The sequence below is a fragment of the Anser anser genome (assembly GCF_964211835.1).
Source record: "Anser anser genome assembly, chromosome: 9".
NCBI lineage: Eukaryota > Metazoa > Chordata > Aves > Anseriformes > Anatidae > Anser > Anser anser.
The window spans coordinates 14,505,266-14,528,507 of record NC_139729.1 but is presented as its reverse complement, the minus strand read 5'-3'; the positions used below and the strand labels follow the sequence as shown (position 1 = coordinate 14,528,507).

General features: G+C 41.1%; 1 protein-coding gene across 9 annotated transcripts in view; it reads left to right on the top strand.

The window, feature by feature from the left end:
• The window catches only part of ARHGEF4 (Rho guanine nucleotide exchange factor 4), a 215,060-nt gene that overhangs the window by 104,040 nt on the left and 87,778 nt on the right, over positions 1-23,242 (top strand). For 4 of the 9 annotated variants that reach the window (XM_083849078.1, XM_083849082.1, XM_083849083.1 and 1 more), the window contains 2 exons: positions 1,752-2,081; positions 7,921-8,050. In XM_083849078.1, coding sequence (XP_083705204.1) covers positions 1,752-2,081; positions 7,921-8,050 — 460 coding nt within the window. The other 5 variants (XM_083849079.1, XM_083849086.1, XM_083849088.1 and 2 more) reach the window with 5 other exon arrangements.

Sequence of the window (23,242 nt, the reverse complement as noted above, 5' to 3'; positions counted from 1 at the left end):
CTGCATAATACAGTATCTCAAAATGGATAAATGGAGCCTAGAAATTGAAGTAAATGTCCCGACATCTAATCTATTCAAGCAGATAGGGGGTTTGTTTATTTCCATTTTCATGACATTGTGAAATTAAGTAGAACTGCATTCTGTTCCATGGCCCGTGGGTTTTGGTAATTGAAGCTGTTTTTTTCAGGTGTCTCTGGAAAATACAGCAGAGACAATTAAATCTACATTGGAAAGAATTTATGCTGCAAATACACTTATTATCTAAACACTAAACACATTCCTTATATATGTTGCTAAGTAAAAAAGTCATAAAATTAAGTTTAATGGTGGTATTAAAGAAAAGTCCCTTTCTGTCCCACATCAATAAAGGCATTATTGCTAGACAAATGAACAGTTGTGAAGTTCCTTGAAGCTTTATTCATGTTATAATTGCTGTACCAGACCGCAATGGATCAGCTCACCCCTGAGGTCTCTGGCTACCACATGGGTAAGTAACCCTTTTTAGCCTGATGGAACACACAACAGTCCCTCTGTCATTACTTGCTAATGGCTACCATTCTCCAGATTATAGCCAAGACAAAGATCTTATGTTGAAATCAGCAGGATAGAACAACTCTACACAATTACCAATATGCCCATGTGGCAAGGTCTTCATTACATGTTTGCAACATGATTTTACTTACATAATCGTGTTACCGAGGAGGCAAGAGTGAACCATCCTAATATATCCCATGTTTGGGGCCTGTGCAAGTTCTTCTTTTTTGTCTCCAATATGTTGGGGTTAGGCACAGAATACCAGCAGGACACGCTTTCCTTTCTGCTTAGCATCTAGTAGATAAGAAGCATTTCTAGACTGTGGCATGTCTTCCCAGGGGCAATGAAAAATTGATCTAGGAGTGTTGTTCAGTTGAGAACAGATAGGGAATGCCTGCAGTGGTTTAAGGATTTCATTGTTTGGTTTCTTCAAACGTACTGGAAAGAAACTGGAGAGATACTATTGTCATTGACATTTCCTTGGCAAGAAAGGAGACTCCTAAGATCATTCATTCCTTGATATTATCTCCCACCTTAAATATTACTGATTCTAACTGCGCTACCTGGCGTAGTAGTTAGATATCTCAGGGCATCTAAAGTTGTTCCACTATAAAAGCTGTGATTTTGTGCAACCACACAGTAAAAGCACATGGGAGTGAAGGGCAAAGCTGCAATTCCTTTCTCTCAGCCCAACATCAAGCAAATAAAATGGATGGCATAAAGAACACCATCAGAAAGCACAGGGCTTAATATTATCAGAGCTGCAGCCATTTAGGAAGCATTTTCACCTTGTATAACTGAAGTACAGTGGGAAAAACAGACAGATAAGACTGGCCTTTATGCTATTTTCAGAGACACTATCTTTGCAAATAATATACAGACAGTGTGACCTACATCCCAGTAGTAACGTTATTGTAATATGCCATCTAGAATGAGGGTGAAAAGGACATTGTCCTGTGCAGAGGGAGCATATACTGCACTGTCTCAAAGGGTAGCAGAACTGCTGTTTCAGGGTGGAGTGCCCCTAAACCTATGGAGAAAGTTGAATGAATAGGCAGGCTGCCTTCAGCCAGCCAGCACTCTTGGAGAAACATTTTCCTCTGAACGGTTCTGCGGCTAGATAACTGAGTTTTGCCATCTTCTGTTCAAACTGATTTGAAGCAAACAAAATTTCCGATGAACAAACTGTGTGTTTTCACCCGCTGTTTGTAAAACAGGAGACCAAACAGCAATGTCAAACACCACCTGAAAAGAGTCCAAATGAGAAAGGGGTTCCCCATCGCAAAAGGAGGCCTCTCCTGGTTCCACCATCCCCACGCCCTATCTCCACCCTTGAGAACAAAGCCTGGAGGCTTTCCTTCCTTGCTCCAGATGAAAAAGACAAGGAGATTCCAGAAAGGAGGAGGAGGAAGAGACCTAAATCCCTTTATAAGTGCTTCAGCTTCGATGATGTTTGGATGGAGAGGAACCAGAAAAGGAAGCTAGAGAAAGAGAGACAGCCAGAGAGAGGGATTCAATTGCAACACCTACCAGAGGACCAGTTAAAAGTAAGAAACCGTACACTGTCCTCCTCTGGCACTGTCTTCCTCTCTCTGCTCTGGCTTCTTCTTTCTACTGTCATCATATTCTTGTCCTTCTACTTTGTCTGGTACCAGTTCTCTCTGCTTCTCTTTGGGTCTGTTAGTCTGCGGAGACTGATTATTTAAACACTAAACTTACCCATAAGTGGTGATTTAGAGGCGGTGGATGTTTTAGTTGCTGTAAGCAAGCAGTTTCTGCCCTGTGCCGTGCTGGACAATAGGATGCAAAAGCACCAGATTGCTCTATGGACTGAAAGATAGGGAGGGCAGGGATGAAATCAAAGTTGCCTTAAATCAGTATAAATTAAGCTGATGAAATCTCTTTCAGTGCCCCGTGGCATTGCTATATAATTTTAAAAAGGGACTTATAAATTAGATTTCCCTTGTATCTGAGGCCAACTCCATGCTTTTACTGAGGCAACTTCACACTCTGAAGTGCCTAAGAGAATACTGCCTTTGGAGTTTTAGGTACCAGTAGTCTCCTCTCCACTGGGGTACACTTTTAGGTCAGCATTGTGATTTTTTGTGACAAAATTTGTGACTGTTGTGACTCACACTGATGGCATCTGTTACTCTTGGATCCAGAGCTAAGGTCTGTTCCCTTCAGGGAGAGCCGTGAATCTGTATCCAAGAGCCAAATTTAGTCTTCACACATTAAAAAAAAATAATTTCTGGGTAAAAAGGACATGAGATCAGAGGGACACCCCATGCACCTTCTGCTGACAATACCGAGGAAGCTTCTGAAAATGGCTGAAATCAGTTGTAGATATTCAAATAAAAGCTTTCCTTGGGGTTTTCTGTTTTGGTCTGTTCTCTGTTTCCCTTTCTCTGTTGTCCTAGTTGCCTGTTTCTGGATTGTTTTGCATCAAAATGACAATGTTTGAGGGGAGCTGCTGCCACAATCCTGTCACCACCACTTCAGCATGTGCCTGAGCTTATGTGAACAAATAGTTCTGTGATGATGAGGGGGAAACACTGACTGGACACAGCTAAGTTCATGTGCTAGGGCTTGCAGGGTGAACCTCCTGCCACATACCCGTCTGCCTGGGGGAGCCGCCTATTGAAGCCGATGGACACTTGGGACAGAAAGCCAGGCCAATTCCATAAACTGGGTTTCAGAAGAACTGCCCGCTGTTCTCTCCTACTCAGACAAGGGACTAAAATCTGGGCTGATTTGTATTTGTATGTTTTCAAAAGAAAATGTTGCCAGTTGAGGTTTGGGTGTATGATTCTGTGATATATTGCCCACGCTCTGTTCAGTGAGGATGCTTTCCTGGCTCAGCCCCACTACTACCTATGTGTTGAAGATACTGAATAATGCTCCCAAGGCAAGTGTATATTATGATTTCTTAAAAATAGAAAATGTATTATTTTTGTACTATGCCCAGAGTTCTGAGAGACTAATTAGTGCTGTATGGGCACGAAACAAGCCAGGGAAAATGCATCACCGGCTTAGTTAAGCTCACTAGTAAACAGAAGCCAGTAAAACATACTAAAAATATTCCTTACAGTTGCTTGACAAGGATGGATATTGATGGAAATATAGCCCGTGCTGCAGGGTATGTCGGCTAGCACTGAGACCATTAGTGCTTCTAAGAGGAACGAACTGTTACCCCAATAGCTTCCCCTAGAGCCATCAACTTACACAGCTTGAATGCTGATTGACTGCACATTCTGATGCTGCCAAAACCCAACTTCTTTAGGCATTTCCACCCTTATTTTCTGGTGTAAACATACCTCTAAATTGTGATCTGGTGTGTAATGGGTAGCAGCTGCCGCAGTTCTCATTGAAGTATCTTCACTTACCATCATATGTTGGGGGGTGGGCGGGGGTTGGGTCTGAGTTGCTTTTCTGGTTTATTCTTCTTTGGGTAGCAGCAGTGAATAGAAACAGAGCAAGGTTCTGAATAGAAGATAACTAGTAGTATAAAGCTATTTTTTGTTATTATTTTATTTTTTACTACTTCTGTTGATTTGAGTGTGTTGTGTATGTTATTAATACTTTTTGTGGGAAGACCAAATCTGACTGAAACAAGTGTTGGGATTCAAGGGCTATTTCTGGTAATGCCCATGTGAATGTATTCTTTAGCCTGTATTTTTTACTCATAATAGTCATCATGTAGCTTCTTTTTCCTATTGTATTTTATTCTTTTTAATGCTTTATTCCTGTAATAGTGCTGTCTTATTCATACCCTCATATGTGGTGGGAGTGCTGTCACAAGCTGCAGCGTTTGGGGGCAGTTTTAGAAGGATTTTGGCATCCTTCTGATAAGGAGAAATAAATTATCACAAAAGAAGCTTTGTAAAATTTTCATTGTCTGTTGTCCTTTTGCAACTGAAAGAATGTACCTGTATGTAGCTTTAGATCTGAAATTGCAAGTCTGATGCTTCCTGACACATGGCTGTCTTGGGATGTGTGGCTTCAGTTATATTAATTCATATTGGGTTAAGTCAGGCTCAGGTTAGCATACAAGGTAATGCTGCAGTGTCGTGGAAACAAGTGAATAGGGCACACCAGGGATGAACAGAGGCAAATTCTTAACTTTCAGTGCTGATTTCTGCTACTACTCTGTCATTCAGGTCCATGTAGGCAACTGAGTTTAGTGGATATATGAAGCTATCCTGAAGGCTAGCAGTTAGGATTCAGATGCAGACAAGCAAGAAACTAGCTTTAGACTAAAAAATAACCACTTGCAATGGCAGTGCTAAACAATTCTATGTACTGGTCTTTGTTTTGCTTAGGCCCAATGGATTGCTGATCTGCTTTAAATGGAAACAATCTGTGTAAATCCCTGGAGTCAAACTCAAAGCTTGGCCCAGCTGTCCATTATAATGAAATGCTACCAGTAACAAGCTGAGCAGCTTCTAATGTTCTACTTCAAAGTGTTAACGTTTAGCAGGTTGTGGCAAACCTCTGAAGGTTGCATCTTCCAAAGTGGAATGAGAAACTCACATGGTTATGCATGAGCCTGCTTTCTTTTGCTTGGCCATTGGCTCTGCCTTTCACATGGTGAAGAGTTTTGCAGTGTAGCCTGGTATGCTTTTCCTTTTTCCTTTTTTTTAAACTTATTTATTTTTCAAAAAGCTTTAGAAACTCCCTAGCTGGAACAGACACAGTGCCCCAAACAACTGATGCATGTAATGGTGATAGATTCTGTTTTGGGATTTATTTTTGCAAGAATTGCTTTAGTGACATCTCCTAACTGCCTGCCTGTCTGCTATCATCCTTCTCTTTTCTATCTTAACAAAAAGTTAAAACCTGACGGTTAAGCTTGAGGCCTCTCTAGTGTGTAGTAATAAAGCACAGATGTGGCTTCTACATGCATTTGTTAGAACACAGTTTCTGCACTGCCAAATTAGAGAGATTCCTAAAAGACTCATTGGGGACTAAGTCCAGGGGGGTATAGTGCAGCAAAGCTCTGTCTTTTATTTTGAAAGAGAAATGAGAAGCAGTGAAAAATAGATATTTAGCTTATTGTCCTGAGTATGGCTCCCGGAAACCTGATTTTACCCTATCTGAAATAAGAGAAAATGAAGTTTTGCAGTGCACTACCATGGTTATGAGCGTTATGGGCACCTCAGATACACTTCAAGAGGGTAATGAAGACACTTTGGAAAGGGGATTGAATGAAGTAAGTACAAAGTACAGGAACGTAACAGAGGTAAATGCCTCTGCCAGGGGCTGAACTGCTGCTCATAAAAGCATAGAAATAATCCCTTTGAATCTATAGCAGAAAATGTGGAAGAGGGATCTTTACTATATTCTTGTCCCTCCTTTCCCTTTCCTTCCTTTGTGGGGTGGGGTAAACCCTGCCCACATTTGCTGACATCTCTGGAAGTGCTTCTTCTCCTGCCTTTGGATTGTACAGATCTGACTTCTCTGCAGTAAAAACCATATGATGTCCGTACCTGAAACCTGTTCTGATGTCCAAGGGAGTAGTAACAATAAACCCTGCAGTTTTTAACTGTAATAGATTCCTGATGCGTATGCTGCTTCCTAGTCTTAAACAGAACAACACTTTTTTCTGTCACCTTTCATGTAACTAATCTAGACCCTTGGTATTTTCAGAGTTATAGCTCAGTATGTTCCCTGTTTTGCTTGATTTTGTTGTCTCTGGAATAGCGTGTGCTCCCACTGGGGCTTTGTTGTGATCTTCTAGACAAGCAGGCCTGCTCAGGTTAATTTGAACAGGATTTGTGCTGTCCCTCTGGAGATGGTCATTTGTGACAAAATATTGACTGTGTTCTGTTTCTGGAAAGTAAGTCTAGGAAGATTAAAACAAACCAGGAACAGAGCAGCAGCATTCTCAGCTGCTTGGGCAGTATGTGGCTATTCAGTAGGCTGTTTGCTGTTTCATTTTGGAAGGATGTTTTGGATAATAGCCATCTTCTAAAGAAGAGACAAGCATCTAGGCTAGTCAATGGACTTTATGCTGATGTGATATGGTGTGGGCTGGCAGGGAGAAGGAAGGATCATAGATAAACTGTTGCATCTCGATATCCTGAGCTCTCCTTTCCCTTCTGTGAAGGGCGGCGATGTTGTAACTGAATGTCACAGTAGCAGAAGGAAGGGGCAGTAGCCACGCAGAGGTGAAAGATGGCTATGCCCATAGGACCAATGCTTGCTGACCTGCTGCTTTTCAGTTGCTCTCCCAGTCACTTGCAGTCACTGATGTTTGTTTTCTGTGTATGCCAGCCTTAGGAGGGGTATGGGATGGAGAAAAGAGGGAAGAAAAAACTAAGAAAATCATATCAGCGTTATGTACTGCAAGCTTCAGTGACTTTGATTACAGTCTGTATCACTCATTGTCAGATGATCTATAATCTTATAGTGTCTTGCTCATTTTAAAGTGATTTCTTGATGATGTACCAGGAGAATGTTGGTCTCATTTCCCTTTATCGATGAACCATTGTTTCTTGGTGTGGCAAGATTGTCAGAAAATGTTGGTTTTGATGCAGAAAAAGTATAACAGCCTTGCTTACATTTTGGATTTTGTTGGCGTATTTCTTAAAATTTTTTGAAATGAACATCTGCAGGAGAGAGTCGGTTAGTCTGGGTGGTTGGACTATTTTTATGACAGTAGTTTATGTGATTTCTTCTAAAAAGCACAGCTTTTTTCTTTTAAAGCCTGACCAACTGAGGCAGGTGTCCTGAGCTGTCTATATATATTTGAGCATGTCTTTCTCCTCAAAGCACTAAAAGTTCTTAGTTCAATGACATCTGGCAATGGTATAGTTTTTTCAAAATTTCATGAAGTTCTGTAAGTTTTATTAAAAAAAAAAACAACACCTAACAACAGGTAGAGGTGAGAGAGATCCTATTTATACCTTTAACTGAAAGGAAGAATGTAGTGTTGGCTGCATCCTTTATGGCTATGTACTATTACTAAGAAATCTCTGAAGGGGAAAGGCCTATTGAATCTTTAAATACCAAACCAGCAATTATGAGACATAAAGTTGTAGGAAGCAAAGGTTAATTAGTTCTGTAGGTGGTAGGATGACTTCTTGTGGTGATGTGCTTCATAGGAAGGAGTGTGACTTTCTGTGAATGTAGGTACGCATGGTAGTATGTGAACGTGAATCCAGTACCTGGTTATCCTCTTTCTCCTGTTATTACCTTGTAGCTTTCCCTGCATTCTTGCTGTTTTCTATCCTCTCTAGCCACCCATATGTGTCTACTAATGGACTACTTACATGAGCAGGCATGAGGTGGGGAATAAGGTGTTCTGTGATGAGTGCTGTATTTTGTCCTCCAGGGTATGTAAGTTTAATGTCTGATGTCTTTGTTTTCCATCTATTGTTGCAGGCTGGAATGAGTGCATCCATCACATCTGCTGTTGCTCTTGACATCCTACCACTGAAACTGCATCCATTTTCCCAGAGCACTCCGACAGGCTTGGACTGCGTGGGCTGGAAACGGCGCATTTCTGCTCCTGGTGTGTACACTAGTCTTACTTTGACATGAACTGCAAGAGAATTATACTCTGGTTTACTGAGTATGGAAACGGAATGATAAACACTAACTTATTTTCACCCAGTGTTCCATCTATATCTGAGTAGAAATTCGCTTAAAGGCAGTGGTTAGCTTTAGAGTAAAGAAAAGCTCACTAAAGGCAATGATAGTGTGGCTTGGTGTAAAAACACTTGTGTTGTCCCCTAAGAATTCTATCTTACCTGGGATGATGTCATATATATCACACTTTTGAATTAGGTTTCTGCAGACAAATCAGACTCCCTGCTGTATATTTGCTGGAGAGCACTACAGTAGTTACAGTGAGGTTCTTCTCAAGTTGCTAATTAGGCACTAAAGTAACTAAATGAACCTCTAGAGGTACAATTTCCTGTACTTTAAAAGAATCATCTTAAAGAACAAGTATGCTGTATTTTTACAATGAATGCACATGAAGTATGGTGTCTGCTTCATTTTCAGTGATTGACACTTTTTTCAGTGTTAAAATGTAAGACGTCTTATTAAACTGAGATGTATTTTTGCTAGGCTTTTAAGTTCTTCATCTGACAGTGCTGACCCAAATGCTGCAGATATCTCTATTATAGATCCTTGGGGTGGGATAAGAAAAACAGGTTACAGGGGAGTTTTTTGGTACCTAGGAATCTAGGCAGGGAAAAAGGCAACTGCGGTTGGGTGCCAAGCTGCCTTTTCTGGCTCAGAAAGTCTCTTTGTACCATTCATTAAGCACTACTGGAATTACCTAATTAGGGAACCATAACTCTGCTAATTACATCAGAGTCGAATGGTCAGAATATCTTGTCAAGCAAAACTGTTTTGCTTTCTGACGCATAGTACAACTTGTGCACAGAATCATGAGTTTTTTTCTGGAAATAAGAAAAAAAAATTACTTATTATGGTGTCAGGAGCCCTACCTCTGCTCTCTCAGCACTGAGGGCTTTGATCATTTGCTGTCACAGGCATTTGGTGTTGCCCCCAACACTTAGGACCAGCTCTCTGGCTGAATTTTAAAAGCTGCCACCTCAGCTTGTGGAAATCCCAGATGGAAACCTATCATTGTCAAGTTGTCTGTACGTCTCTGATATTAGCTGAAATCCCTAAGTGCCACTGTCATAGAAGTAACTTCTGAGTCACAGCTGATACAAATTTCATGATAATTCCCAACTGGGACCTGAGAGAGTTAATATAATGTGTGTGTATGTATATGTTGTGTGTGTATATATACTCACATATGATGGGTGGAGAAAAGGAATAGATTTAGATGGACTAATTGGTAGTCCTGTAGCTGTCTATATGCTATCTAGAAATGGGACACTTGGTTTTTCACAGTCCTCTCTAGTTCTTCAGGTATAAAAAGATAGCTGACATGATCCTAGCCCAAAAGGTGGCATGCATGGCTGTGAAATTTGTCATGCATCTACTTATTACCTGAGAACAAGAGTGTAGCTGTGTACAAACTTACTAATTTAGGTGAGGCCACCTATTCCCAGCTAAAATATATCATGAGTGCTGGGAGAAGGGCTTCATTTTTTTAACGCCATATCTGCTGTACTCATTAGATTCCAAGACCAGTCATTGGCACTAGGGCACTGAGACATTGTTCTTTCTACCTTTATGTCAAATTGGGAGAAGTGAGATGGGCTCAGACTTGTCATATGGATATTCCAGCAGTTAGAATCAGCTATGCTGTGGTGCTCTTTATCTCTGATCAAGTTTTGCAGACTACCTTCTTGTTACCATTTCTGTCCAGGGCAGCCACTTGAGAAAACTGTAAGAAACCAGTAGATGGCTCTAACATCTGTGAAATAAAGAGCAGTTGAGGTGTTACTAATCTTCTCTATTCAGCAAAGATTGACAGAGTCTTGAGCCTCCTCCAGAGAAGTATGGAGGTTAAGCACACAAACACACACACAGGTTAACAAAAGCAAACAAACAAAAACATGCTTAATCAGGAATGTTTAAACATTTTGGAGGGCCCTTCTTGGCTTTACCACATGCTTTGGTAGGTACTATTGTTGAGTATCATGCATCTTTCCCCTGTAGTTGTCTTGTTATGCCCATGTCTTCAATTTGCACCTTGCGGGATATATCTGTCCCTTACTGCCTGACTTACCATGCTATTTGAAGCTAGAGTGAAAGACCAGTCTAGGACACAAGCCACTTCCTAATGTAGATATGGGAATGCTTTTCTACCTTTTCAGCAGCCTCTGAAATCTTGAGACCATTTTACCCAGGACCCACCAGGAAAGGGCTGACAGGGAGGGCCCACAATTACAGGAGGGAGCAATAATAGGGTAACAAGGCTTTGGATTTTAAAGCAGTGGATCAGCATGTTTGTCCTTTGGCTGTTTTATGTATGCTGTCCTTCCCTGTCTCTCGACTAAGTCCAATATCTGTTTATTTGCAACATGAAGACATTGCCTAAGATTGGGTTGTGTTGCTGGGAAGCTGTTTGATGGATGTAGCTGAGACTGCTCCCAAGCTAGGAGATGGGCAGTTTGGGGATGGGAGCTACTAGCCCACAGGACCAGAGCAGAGGGAGGTGCTGCCATTTCCAAGCTTCTTCATCAGGACTTATCAGCCAGAGACTGTCACAAGGTGACAGATACAGGCAATTATCTAAGACTTGGATTTGTAGTTCCTAGAAGTCCCATCTCTTACTGCTTTCTGTGCTTCTTAGCTAGAGGCATTTCTTTCCTTGTACCTGTCCTTGTTACCTTCTAACAGAAGTTTTACCCTTGCTACCTCTAAGAGAATCTGTGAAAATTTTGGATAGGGTCACACATGACCCTTAAACCTTCAAGATCTGTTGTCTCCCCATGAAAAGAGGAACTCATAACTAATGTATTACAAGGTCTTATTTGTCTCATACAGCTTTGCTACAACAGACCTTAAGCCTGCTTTATCTTAAATCATTATTTAAATGCAGGCTGAATCTTTCTAGCAATTTTCCCTGTGTCTTTAAACAGCCAAAGACCTTTAACTTTCCTGCTATCATATATCTACAGATGCCCTGGTGTTCTACTGCTGTGGCGGTATTGGTTATACCATCCTGAGACGCATACATTTGTTCTGGCTGGCCTGTACTAACGAATGTACTAGGGGTCTTGGAAATCTTGCATGAGCAGTAACAATAGGCAAGCCAAGTTCTCAAAGTCTGAGTCTTCTGTTGAGAGCCTGGAAAACAGTGACTACTTAATGATTCTGAGTTATCCTCTGGCCTGATTGGTATAACGGAAAGTTTTTCTCAGAGGCAAAAGGACTGTTTGTTTACTCAACATCATGTGGCCAACTTTCATCTTATTTTCCCAGCTATAGATGGGCTGTTAAGCTCACACTTGGCAACAGTTAATGTGAAGATGTTTGACAACCAGTGGAGAAATCTATTCAAGAGGGAAAATATTAGCTTCAATAACAGGACTTCATTATGTTTCATAAATATTTAGCAATCCTGTTGTTCAGAAAAAATAATAAGCAGAGCTATTTATTCCCATTTTTGTCATTTTAGTTCTTGAAGGGACACAAAAAAGCGGTGTGCAAATATGCAGAAATGTATCATCGTAGCTGTAGCATGAAATGGCAATACCATTCTAATCAACCCATGGAAGTACCATTGAATTTAAGTGGCTAAAAAGTAATCACTTTGCCTATTGTATTTTTCATTCTCTCTCTGAATCACAGAGATCTTAGACCTGCTATGTCAGCCTTGATTTTGTTTTATCACAGCCACAAATATTTGCACTCTGTGAGGTCTCTGATAACATGTGCTCACTCAGATTTTCATCCAACATAAAAATCTGGGCCAAGAAGTGATGGCCGAGTTCCTGAAAATTTGTCATAGCAGGTTGAGTGGGATTGTATATGTTAGCTATTGAGGTAAAAGATTTAGCATATCAATAAAAACTTTTTGTGGAGTAAAGAGTGAAAAAGTAGATCCTAGCAAATCCTGAATGATCCTGTCAATTGCTGTTCAAAAGGTAAGAGACTACAGAGTCTAAAGCATCCAGCAGATATTAAGGATCAGGCTGCCGAAGGCTGGGGCTACCTCGACTAGCTTGGTCAAGCTGCACAGTGAGATCCCTAATCTGTAATTGGAGACAGTTGCTGCTACGGCAACTTTAATGGTACTGTCTTCTCTATCAAATGTCACAGCAAAAAGTCAATGTAGATTTAAAAAAATAAATAAGGCTATGAGGTCTGTACTGAGGTGGAACTCCTCTGTGGTGGGTTGTAGTTTTAAAACTCTGATTTTAAATTGTTATTGCCAAAGCATGGCTTGTAGTATTTTTCCTGTCTTTCATTCGCACTAGAAAATGCCTTTCAGTGCATATGCATACTGCAGTAGTACCTTCTGCTAGGATTACAGCACCATTGTCTCTGGCCCTGAATAAACATCTTTTGGTCTTTGCCAAGTGTATTCAGTCCAGAGAGTGGGAGGGTTAGCGGAAGAACAGATAGTGTCCTAAGCAGGTTGGGGGCAGAGCAAGGGCAGTTGCTACAGGGTCTCTGTGAATACTGTCTGGTTTTGTAGTTCAGTCAAGAACCAATAAAGCTACTTGGCATTTTCTTCCTCTTGTATCAAGCATAGATTTGAAGGAGCAGAAGTAGGATAGCTGGGACTGAATGTAGCATCTTATTGCCTCTCATGTCTAGGGACCTGTGCTGTCCCTTCCTCTTCTCAATGCCCCAAATCCACCAAACAGCTGCATTCATCTCTGTTGTTTACACTTTACTTACCTTCTCCCCTGTTATTATAATCAGGCAGTGTTTCTCTCAATTTGTACTTTAATGCAGCCAGTTCTAGGAGGCCCTGAAAGGACTAGATCAATAGAGAAGAGTGGTTCTACTGCAGTCAAATGGGGAGCACATTTCCACTTCTGTATTGGGAGGCATTAGGGGAAGATATTTTGGTGCAAGTGGATAAGATACATTCTGATAGCTATATGTTATGATAACTGAAGGATTTTTATTTATTTTGCTAACAGTCAACTGGAGAGAGATTATTTTGTTTTTTGCTGTTACTGTGGAGACCCTTGTAAGGTTCCTGTAAGGAGTAGCTGAAATGTTTAAGGACTCAAAAGTTGTCTTAGTATGATTGGATGCTTTATAGTAAACTTCAGTGATGGAGGGCAAAGGATGTCTCTTTTAGTAAATATTCAGTAAGACAACAGTCTGCTGACCTAAAGTACTCCCTGCTATTGCACAGACAAAGGGATCTCACTGTTGGAGCTGGCTTTGGCCATGTTAATAATGTGACTTTATTTACTTCGGGCAGAATTACTTAACACAGAAATAGTTAAACAAGTGTTTTCACTTCCTGTATGAAATTATGCTCCTAGTTCTGAGTTTGGGTGCCTAGACACACATTCGTTTTGCAAATGGTAGGAGCAGTTTGATTTTTCTCAGCACATTCCTTTGTGTCCCACCTGTGGGTGACTGCCCCCCTCTCAGCTGTGCTTGTGGTGCTGAGCTGCTTGTTCACTTCAGTCCAAACCCTTGTGAGTAGTTACTGAATCTCACCTGGCCACCATTGAGCTGACCTGGATAAATTCACAATGAAGCAATCTAGTTCTGATCTTTTAATCAAAACACATGTTCTGGTGACTAGCACAAGAAACATTATAAAGGTTTTTTTTTGCCATACATGGTACAAACTATGTGGCTACTTTTAAATTATTTTTGATAGTGTCCGACAAATCTACCATTGCAAGGCAGGTATTTATATACCTCTAGCAGAGTGGTGATCAGGAAATGTCCTTTACCATAAAACCTTTGTGGTGTTTTAAAGCAGTTAAACAGTATAATTATTTCTCCATTCTTGGGAAACTACCATTATTTCAGAATCCTTTTTGTAGGGGCATACTGCATCACATGCTAGGTAATGAGAAATAGAACCATCTAATTAAAAATAGCGATGCTGTTTCACGTGGGACTGAGGCCTCTAACAAAGATCCCATGTTGAAATAGAGACCATCCCAAGTCTATAGTCTGGGAGTGGATATTAAATGACTTTTCAAAATTCCCAGCTGCAACCTCCCCAAATCTCAATATGTGTTTTTCTGGCTTTGATTTCATTTTGAATTCTTTTTTTTCTGAGGACTTACAAAAATAGTTTTTTAATAGCAGCAGCAGCCACAGCCAGTTCTAAACATGATTAGTTTATATGTTAAGTCCTTTCCGAGTTCTCAGGGGAAGCAGATAACACAAGGTCTCTCTCACTTGGGCATTTTTAAAAAGCATGAAATCCTACTATTTCCACTTATTTATTTTTCATCTGACAGCTCTGTTAAATTATGAGGAAACATCTCTGTCCCACCCTTGCTTTTTTAATGCCTTGAAATTGGCTGTAATAAAAATCAGCTGTTAGAAGCTGCAGCTGAGAGCAGTTGAAATGCCACAGAGGGAGCCTCCTTAGTGGACCCCCATGATGTCAGGATGCATCGAGACAAGCGGAGAGGAGGATAGGAATCCAGCTCAGTCCTCAGACAGCGCTACCAGGTACCACTGCCCTGGGAGCAGCTACAGAGCGCTCGGCCCATTTTCTCCCTCGGCACAGCAGAGCCCCTGGCTCTCCCTCTTACCTGCCTGCATGAGGACCCAGCAGTGCCCCAGTGAGTCCAGTGGGGCACACAGTGGAGAAAACTGCAGTAGCAGTGGAAGCTCCGGGCTCTCACCGGGTTCAGATTCAGACAGCAGTGGGGTGGTGTGTGGTGGTGGTACTGGGATGAGAGGTGTCCTGTCCAGATACTGGAGCTTGGAGAGTCTTCACTCTGCCACAGGTAAGGGACTTTTATTTTTTTTTAATTGCTCTATGATATTGCACTGACCTTGAGAAACCAAATGAAACCTGAAAAAGAGTATGTCATTAGGAAATGCAGTCTCTTAGTCATGAGAAGTAACCAAAACAATTGTTTGCTAGTTGATCCCTCTGCAGATTTATAACTGAGGCAGAACAACACAGACTATTAAAATGTCTTAGGTCAGAAGGCAAGAAATAGGTTCTTAATGGCTTTGGAAACAGTGCTTGGGAAACACTGAAAACCTGATAAAAGCTGTCCTTTTGTTTTAGCATTTCTTATTTCAGCTAAGATATATAGAGAACCCAAACTCAGAGCTGGCATTTCTGTGTAAATGCCTGTGTAGAGTATTGTTGCCCTCAGAAAATATCCAAGCGAGGTGCTGTGCAGCAGAAGAGAGCTAAGTGGGTTTGCACTGCTGTGTACTGAGAGAAGGAAGGGCAGTTCCCTGAGCCCACTGTTCCAGTTCGGTTTCTATTTTCCTGTCCTTAGTTTAATTCCTTTTTGTACCAGAGATTTTGGAGGTATGTTTACACAGCCCACTTCTGTTCTGCTGGCCATGCCTGGATCCGGCATTCTAGTTTTTAATCACTGATGTGCCTGTTTAGGGCTTGAATGTTTGAACTGCAAGCATGGGAAGGAAGCTTTCTCGTTCCCAACTGATACCAGCAAAGGAGCCTGGCAATGATTTTAGTGGCCAGCGATCGCTAAGCTGTTCAGTTTGTTGCTTGATTGTTGCTGTCTCTAGAGAGATTTTTAGAAGACCTGCAACAAATGAGTTCTTCTCTCAAATTCAGACAAGGCCACCAGTGACTGCCATTTCCTTAATAAAATTACTTGATGCTTCCATCTACTACTACTGTAGGTTTGGGGCTGTTTAATGAAATCTCCATTGCTGCTTTGGAGGTCCTCAGCCGAAGTGGGAGAAGGGGCACTGTTGTACAGCGAGAGGTTACAGCAGGGTGGCCAGCCTATCTGACTTTGTAACCCACACACCAGACCTTCCAGGTGGCCAAGAAACACCGAATACCTATCGTGTCCTGAGAGTCCAAGGGCAGGAAGAAAAAGGTCAGGGTGAGATCAGGCTGTTGGCCTTCTGTTTTGGGGAAAGATCTGTGCTGGGAATACAAGCTACTGAGATGCAGAATTGTATCCACATATGCTGGCTCATTTTCTCCTGTACCTGGGAATGTAAATAATTCCCAGAATAGCTCTGACACTGTCATAAAGTAGCCCTGGCACTAGAACCTTTTTCAAAGTGCTCAAGAGCTACAGACAGGGTGGTGACTGTAGTTACAGTCACCTCTGTCTTAGAGGATTTGCTGTCAGCTGTCCTCTATGGATGTAAGCTTGAGCTTAATTAGGTCAGTTGATATAAATGATGTACAGTGATATCAAAGATGCAAGGTTGATAACAAAACCAAACTTTGAAGTTAAGCTTTTTCTAAATGCCCTTTCATTTCCAAGTTCTGGTTCCCGGGGAGGGGGGGAGCATGGTGTCATTGTGTGGGTGCATGCATTTAGCAGGTAATGTAGAGATAAGAGGGAATAGAAAATGGTATGGAAGTAGACTGTGGACAGGGAGAAACTAAATCAAGTTTCATAATTACAATATTGGTATATCAGTATAATAATAAAAGATCACTAATTCAGGCTTCTTGCTGCCTCAAAAATGCTATTGTTGGTAAGTGTCTTATGGGTAGAGATGTCTGAGCAGGTTACCCCTAGTAACTAACAAAATTCAGGTCAGAGTTAAGATTAAGCCTTAAAAGCAATGCATCTCCCAAAAGAATTTACTTTGTTTTGGTTCTGCTCTCTCTGTATTCTTCTCTGTATTAAACTGAGGCAGCCATGGTAAGGAGCTGCTCCTTGCCATCAACGCCAATTATCAGGCAGAGGAACAAGGCAGGATTTCTTTAAGTATGTGCTAAATAACATTTTTTTAATGAAAAAAATAATATACTGCTTAAAGAGAAAAAGAAAAACAGCAGCAGCAATAGCAGCTGGCAGTGTGTATGAAAGCAGCAATAACTGGAATGCATAGCGGTGTCCGAGAAAGATTTCACCTCACCTTAGCTGGTGAAGCATGGCAGTCTTCAGCACGTCGGGGTGTCATGTCAGGAAGTCAGGGGAAAAATGAGTACAAACTGTGTGCAGACACCATGAACTACCCAATGGTGCATTTAAAAAGGCTGGAAGATGAGTCAATTTCTTTCCCTGATTTCAATTTATTAATAAGTGGTTCTGGGTTTCCAGAAGTGGCCTTGAGGCTGGATAGGTGGACTTGGCAGACGTTTGTTTTTGGTGTGTTTTTTTTTTCCTTCCAGCGTGAACACAATTTTCTATAGGGATCTTCATACTCAGTTTGTTCTTCTCTGAGACCTCAGAGAAAGAGACTAGATTTAAGTGATTGAAATGTAGAGGTGAAAAGGAGGTGAGAGATCTTCAGTACAACTGGAATGCAGCAGTTTGAGGTTTTTACATAACTCAGATTTCAAGAGAGTGTAAAGATGGATGTATGTTTATACATGTATATAGCTGAGAATGCGTGACCTCAGAAATACAGACATCTCCTGCATAGAAAAGATAGTGTTCTCCCAAATTTGCAAGGGGGAAAAGCAGTTTTCAATTTAAATTCTTCCTCTGCATTCAGTAATCAAGTACAGTTCCTTTTGTTTTGGAATTGACTTTCCTGTATTGATCAAAAGGGAAGTTGTATACGTGATAAAGAAATGAAAGAGAAAAGACCAATTGCTACAGTGCAAACTGCTTTGCAAATGTCATCTGGAAAAAAATGTAAAAAGATTGACTTTATACAAATTGAAAACTTCTACTTTTTTAATGTCAGTCAATGGCATTTTTGGTCTAAATGTCAATATACGTTATGTTACATGAGAGAGTCCCTCTCCCTGAGGCTAAATATAAACATGAAAAGAGGGAATGCTTTGCAGTTCTACTTAGCTCTCCATTTGAGGATGCCAGAGGACTTCGTAAGCATTAATAACCCTTGCACAGGGCCCAGAGGCTTTCAGAGTTTGATTTAGGATAAAAAAGAGATGTATATATAGTTTCATACTCAGAATAGTAGCCTTGCTGTTTAGATACCTATTTTTAAATACTTGCAAGCAATTTCCAAATGTTTGGCCTCTGCAGTACTCCAGTGAGAAAATGAGTGGGAGCTAGGGTTGCTCAGCAATTCTGAAAATCAGGCTTTATGTATCTCAGCGGGACAAAAAGACATGAGGCATCCAAATAAAAGGTCAGCTGTGACACTGCTCCAGCAAGTGATTCAGTGGCACTACAGGCACTCTAACCCTGGTTTCCTAGGCAAGACATATCCCAGGCTCATGCTGCCTATATCTCATTCACCACTGTTTTACAGCTCTACTGAAAAGTTTGTTTCCTTTAGCATATTTCCAGAACCTAGCTTGTGAGTAGGTCTCTGCTTTTCCAGTTCCTTTGTTGCTAGTCCAATCCTGACCTCATTAATAGTCTGTGTATTCTTTTGCTTGTCTAAGTTGAGAAAGACTAAAAGGGGGGTTGCCACTTGGTAAACTAGGTCGATGTAATTTCCCAAAGAGATCTTCTGTGTATTTGTGAATATGTAGCAATTGTACAGACTACACTTCAGTGCACCACTGCACAGTTTCTATATACTGAAATGCTCATCTACTTGTCTTGGGAATGTGGCCTCAAAACAACGAGAAAACATGGAGTGGGGAGTTATTTTCATTTAGAAATAAAAAAAATAATAAAACAACAAAAGCAACAAAACAGTATTTTGAAGTCATTCATTTCATTATTGTGGCTTATGAAGGAGCCAGTAATAGAGCTGTGGCAAATGGTTTGCATCTCTCTTGTTTGGCAAGAAGTTTTATTTTGGACTCTTTATTTTTCCTTTTTCTTCCCCTAGCTCTGCCTTTTTGATATTGAGGTCTGCAACTGTGTTCATGGACTGCAGTGCATTATTTCACTGACCCTTCTTTCTCCAGGGTCACCTAGTCAGCAGGAGTTAAAGAGGTCACACAACAGGAGATTGATTTGAGGTTCAAAGTGTTTCAGAATGCTTCTGAAGACAAAAAAAAAAAAGGTGCTTCAAAGCATGCACTATAGGATGCTGATGTTATGTTTCACCCTTGATTTGGCAAATTATGAGCTCAGAGACTTCAGCTGGATTCATTGCTTGTATTGTAGCATGTCCTATGTGTTCCATTCCACCCAATATATTTCCTGCGTCATCTGCCAGAACAACTTCTACTCATCTTCTGAACAATTCATTAATGATTTTAAAAAACAAATACAACAGTCCATGCTAAATTGACTCTGATTTTTCTCTCTGTTAGGATTCATTTGTAATGAATTTTTAAATTAATTTTTAATGAGATTTTTTTATTTTGCATTAAAAGGAGTAAATGCGTATTTTCATCATGTTCCAGTGAGGCTTCCATGGGTGTACATCATCACCTTGATTTAAAGAAAAAAATTTTTTTTTGCTTGACTGCTTTCAAAACATCTCCTAGAAAGGATGTTTGGACTGTGAGTAATATTGTCCTTTCTGAGGAATGTGGTGTCTTCTAAGGCTGTATTTCCTCAAAGACTCAGTTGCATTTAAAGTAGCCCTTCAGATCAACACTTGATTTCAGGTTCATCTGAGTTGCTCCTGTTTTGTCAGGTAGAAGTGAAACAGTTTAATGCCACCTAATCTGGGGACTACCAGCGTTACAGCTCTTGCATCAGGAAACTCACCTGGTCCAAAGGGGAATGAGGTGGTACCGTGAAGCCTCCCTGACCTTCCTTTCTCATACCTTTGGGTGGATGTGCAGAGGCTTGGAGTAACTGTTGCATGTGCTGGTTCATCTGGACCTACTTCTGGACTTGCTTTTTTTTAACAAAAGCAGTGGAAAAAATGTGTAATAATATGTGCTGGTAAATAGTGTACATGCTCAATTGCCGTGAAGGCTGTATATAATTCCCTATACATGATGAATTTTCACTAATATTGCTTAGTTGTTAGATTAAGCAATAATAAACAGTAATTTCTGTACTTTGCCATGGGGGCGTAACCTTTAACTTGTTAAACTTGTGTGCAACTAAGCTTATTCCCCACTAACATCCTTGTCCTCCAATTGTTCTGTATCATAATAAGTATTTTTGAAGGATTAGAGAAACATAATGGTCTCCTGAGGGTCAGTGACTATCTGTGGAGGTTTCTGTTTTAATTAAAAGTCCTGCCTCATCTCAAAATCCTTTGAAGTCTGAGGTTTGTTAAAACCAACCTACTTAGTTTTAGGCAACCCTAGGTTGCCTAAAAATACCAGGAACAAGCTGGGTGCACAAGGCTGCATGGGGTGCTGTTCTGTTGTGCAGTCCCAAAGCTGTCTGTGTAAGCATGAATACTGACTATGTTAGGTGGCTGTGCCATTGCCACCAAAACTGCAGGTAAAGGCGGTGTGTATGTGCATGAAAGCAAGACATTAGCTTGGCTGTGAGCTCATGGGGCCATAGCTTGCTACTAGTTAGCTGCCTTCGATCACATTCTTATTAAAGTCTGTCCTTGCAGACATAGGCAAAAAGATGTGATAGGAAACCTAGTATTAACACAAAATGATTAGTTTAAATGGGCAGGAAGGATTAAGATGTTTAAGCTTTCCATGCCAGGTATTAAAAGCCCTCAGCTAAGTACAAATCAAGATCACTACTCAAATGCACATGCAGAAAGACGTACTTGGCGTTTAGAAAGTGCAGTTCATAGATTGCTTCAAAAAGAAGGGTACGTAGATTGTGTGTGCACTAATTGGACATAGCTCCCTGTTCTTGGAAGTGTCATTGAGGTTCTTTTCAGTGATCTTGAGAAAAATCATAGCATAAACAAGTTTAGAGGAGGTAAAACTGTCTGTATGTGATTATTGAATTAAAAAAAAAACACTATATGGGAATAAAAGGCTCAGCTGTAGCAATAAGACTCAGTCTAATCCGTGGAACAGGTGCCTCCCCAAGACTGCTGGAGCTGCTTCTGTTTTGTGACTTCTGTTCATGTCTTTCAGCCGACTTACCGTTACGTTCTCTTGCACTGGAGCACACTGCAGCTGTAAGGCTCATGGAAGTAACAATGGAGTCCAGCCCTGCTCAGCACTCTGTTCTGAAGTGGTCACTTCAGAGGTCATCTAAAAAATTTACCCCTGCAGCGTTCAAGCCTAACATCAGCTTACATTGTGAAGTGGTTGCAAGGGAGAAGTTACAGCAGGATGCTGAAGGCAGGAGCGTGGTCCGAGGGCAAGGCACACTGAGCTCCAGGCCTGCAGCAGGGGGACCTGCTTATGTGGTTCATTTGCAGATTTTGTTGTGTGACCTCACAATGTAAAGAGCAGTGTCAATTCTGGAGCTTTCATTTGAACCAACAAAGATGTGGCTCAAATGGTGCATGGGCAAGAGCCACTCTAAGCAGTCCCTGAGCTGAGCAGAGCTGCATGGTAACTTGAGGTCACTGCTCATACATGCTGCTCAAGGCAAAACCGTACCCTGCATGCCCAAAAGAAGCTTTGACAGTAAACCTTTTAAGAGAGTTTATTACAATCAGACAGCGTTACTAATATCTTGAAAACAGTGGATTTGAAATGTGGCACTCTTATCAGCCTTAAAAGCATGAATAAATTAAAAATATGCAGAAACCATCTGTACTGAAACTTGTTGATTGGATCTACTCTCTTTGGAAAGAGCAAAATATTTTTTTGGCCTATTCTGAGCTTCACCGCAATTCCTATTTCATGCTAGTTTAATGCTGCTACTCTCAATAGTCTGAATTCAGGGGTTTGGTCAAGCTTTATCCTACATATATGTGGTCACAGTTGGTGGTATAATGCTCACCTGTGTTTGTGCTGCTTTTCCTGGCTCACATAAGAGCATGCATAGGACAGCTAGGACTTCCACTTAGTCCCCAAGTACTGCTTGACCATGATCTCTGTGGCACTGGAGGAATTCTTTAAAGTTATTCTATGTGGGACAACTTATGCATCTCTTAGGCATCCACCCGTGGTGGTCTGCTGTAGATAACTGCTCTGGTCTGGAGAGTTTAGCTTTCTGATGGAAAAACATTACAGTTCCAAGGGTTAAATAAAGAAATGTCACAACTTTTCAGGGCTGTGACTTGACACGTAATCAGAATTATTTAAAAATCCACAAAATAGTAACAGCCAGATAATTAGTAATGACTTACATAAATAAATCATTCTTGATGTCTCTGGAATCACGAATATAAATGAGCATGAGCACTTCTGTGCCGGTTCCTGAGACTCTGCCTGGCCAAATACAGGGTTTTCCTAAGCAAAGACAGGGACTGCAGCCTGCAGTTCTGCTTCCACTCAGGCACTGCCTTTCCTTTTCTCAGTGCTTGTTTTTGAGAAAAGCAACTTGATTGCAAATACCTTGCAGCTGTAATAATAATAAAAGATGGTGATGATTTCTGTTTTTTTGTGGGAACATAGTGCCAATACAGGGAAGAGGAGGATCATTCTGACCTCTTGTCAGAACACTTCTCTATTCTTACACTTTACACTTCTAGTAGGCCATTCACTGATGTGCAGTGGCACCAGTGCTTTAACTTTGCAACTGACTGTGACCCAGTTCCTCCTTCATGCCAAGCAAAGCAGGGGCAGTTTGGGAGTTTCTGAATGCATCTTGCCTAAGTGCAAGCTGTATGCAGGTAAGGGCAGAAGTAATTTCTTCTGGTTACTTTCCAGCCTTTACATATGACAGAGGTTTATTCACATCACCTTCACTTGCGTGGTTCACTGTGCTGTGTGGAATATTGATCCTTTTCCTCAGTCTGGCAGCAGTGGGGAATGGAAGCTTCCCTCCACCTCCTTCCTGCTGTAATTGGCAGGGAGGTTAACTGAACTGATTGATACTGACTGTCTTCAGTCATACTCCTGTTTCTAGAGTCCTGGAGAACTGAAGCATCCTCTGCAGTAGGATGCTCCTGGACTCTTTGCCTACTGTAGAAAGTTCTAGTCTAGCTTGAGGGCTTTTAAGGCAGATCTCCCCCCACCTCGACTCTATTGGTTTAGGCATCTCTGTAGTCAAGTCACCCTTTTCCAAGTGGGATCAACTACAGTGTGTTGCTTGGGACTGTAGTCAGTTGGGTTTTGAATATCTCCAGGATATCCTGGAGATATTCAAAAACTCCATACCCTCTCTTGGCAACTTGTAGGCCGTGACCACCATTACAGTAAAATTTTGTTTAAGTAGAACTAACAGTATTTCAGTAAGTCATGGTCAACACTGAGCAGTCTGGCTTTATTGTCTTACCACCCCATCATATTTTTATACAAATGAAGATTCCCCCGAGCCTTCTCTTCTCCAGGTTG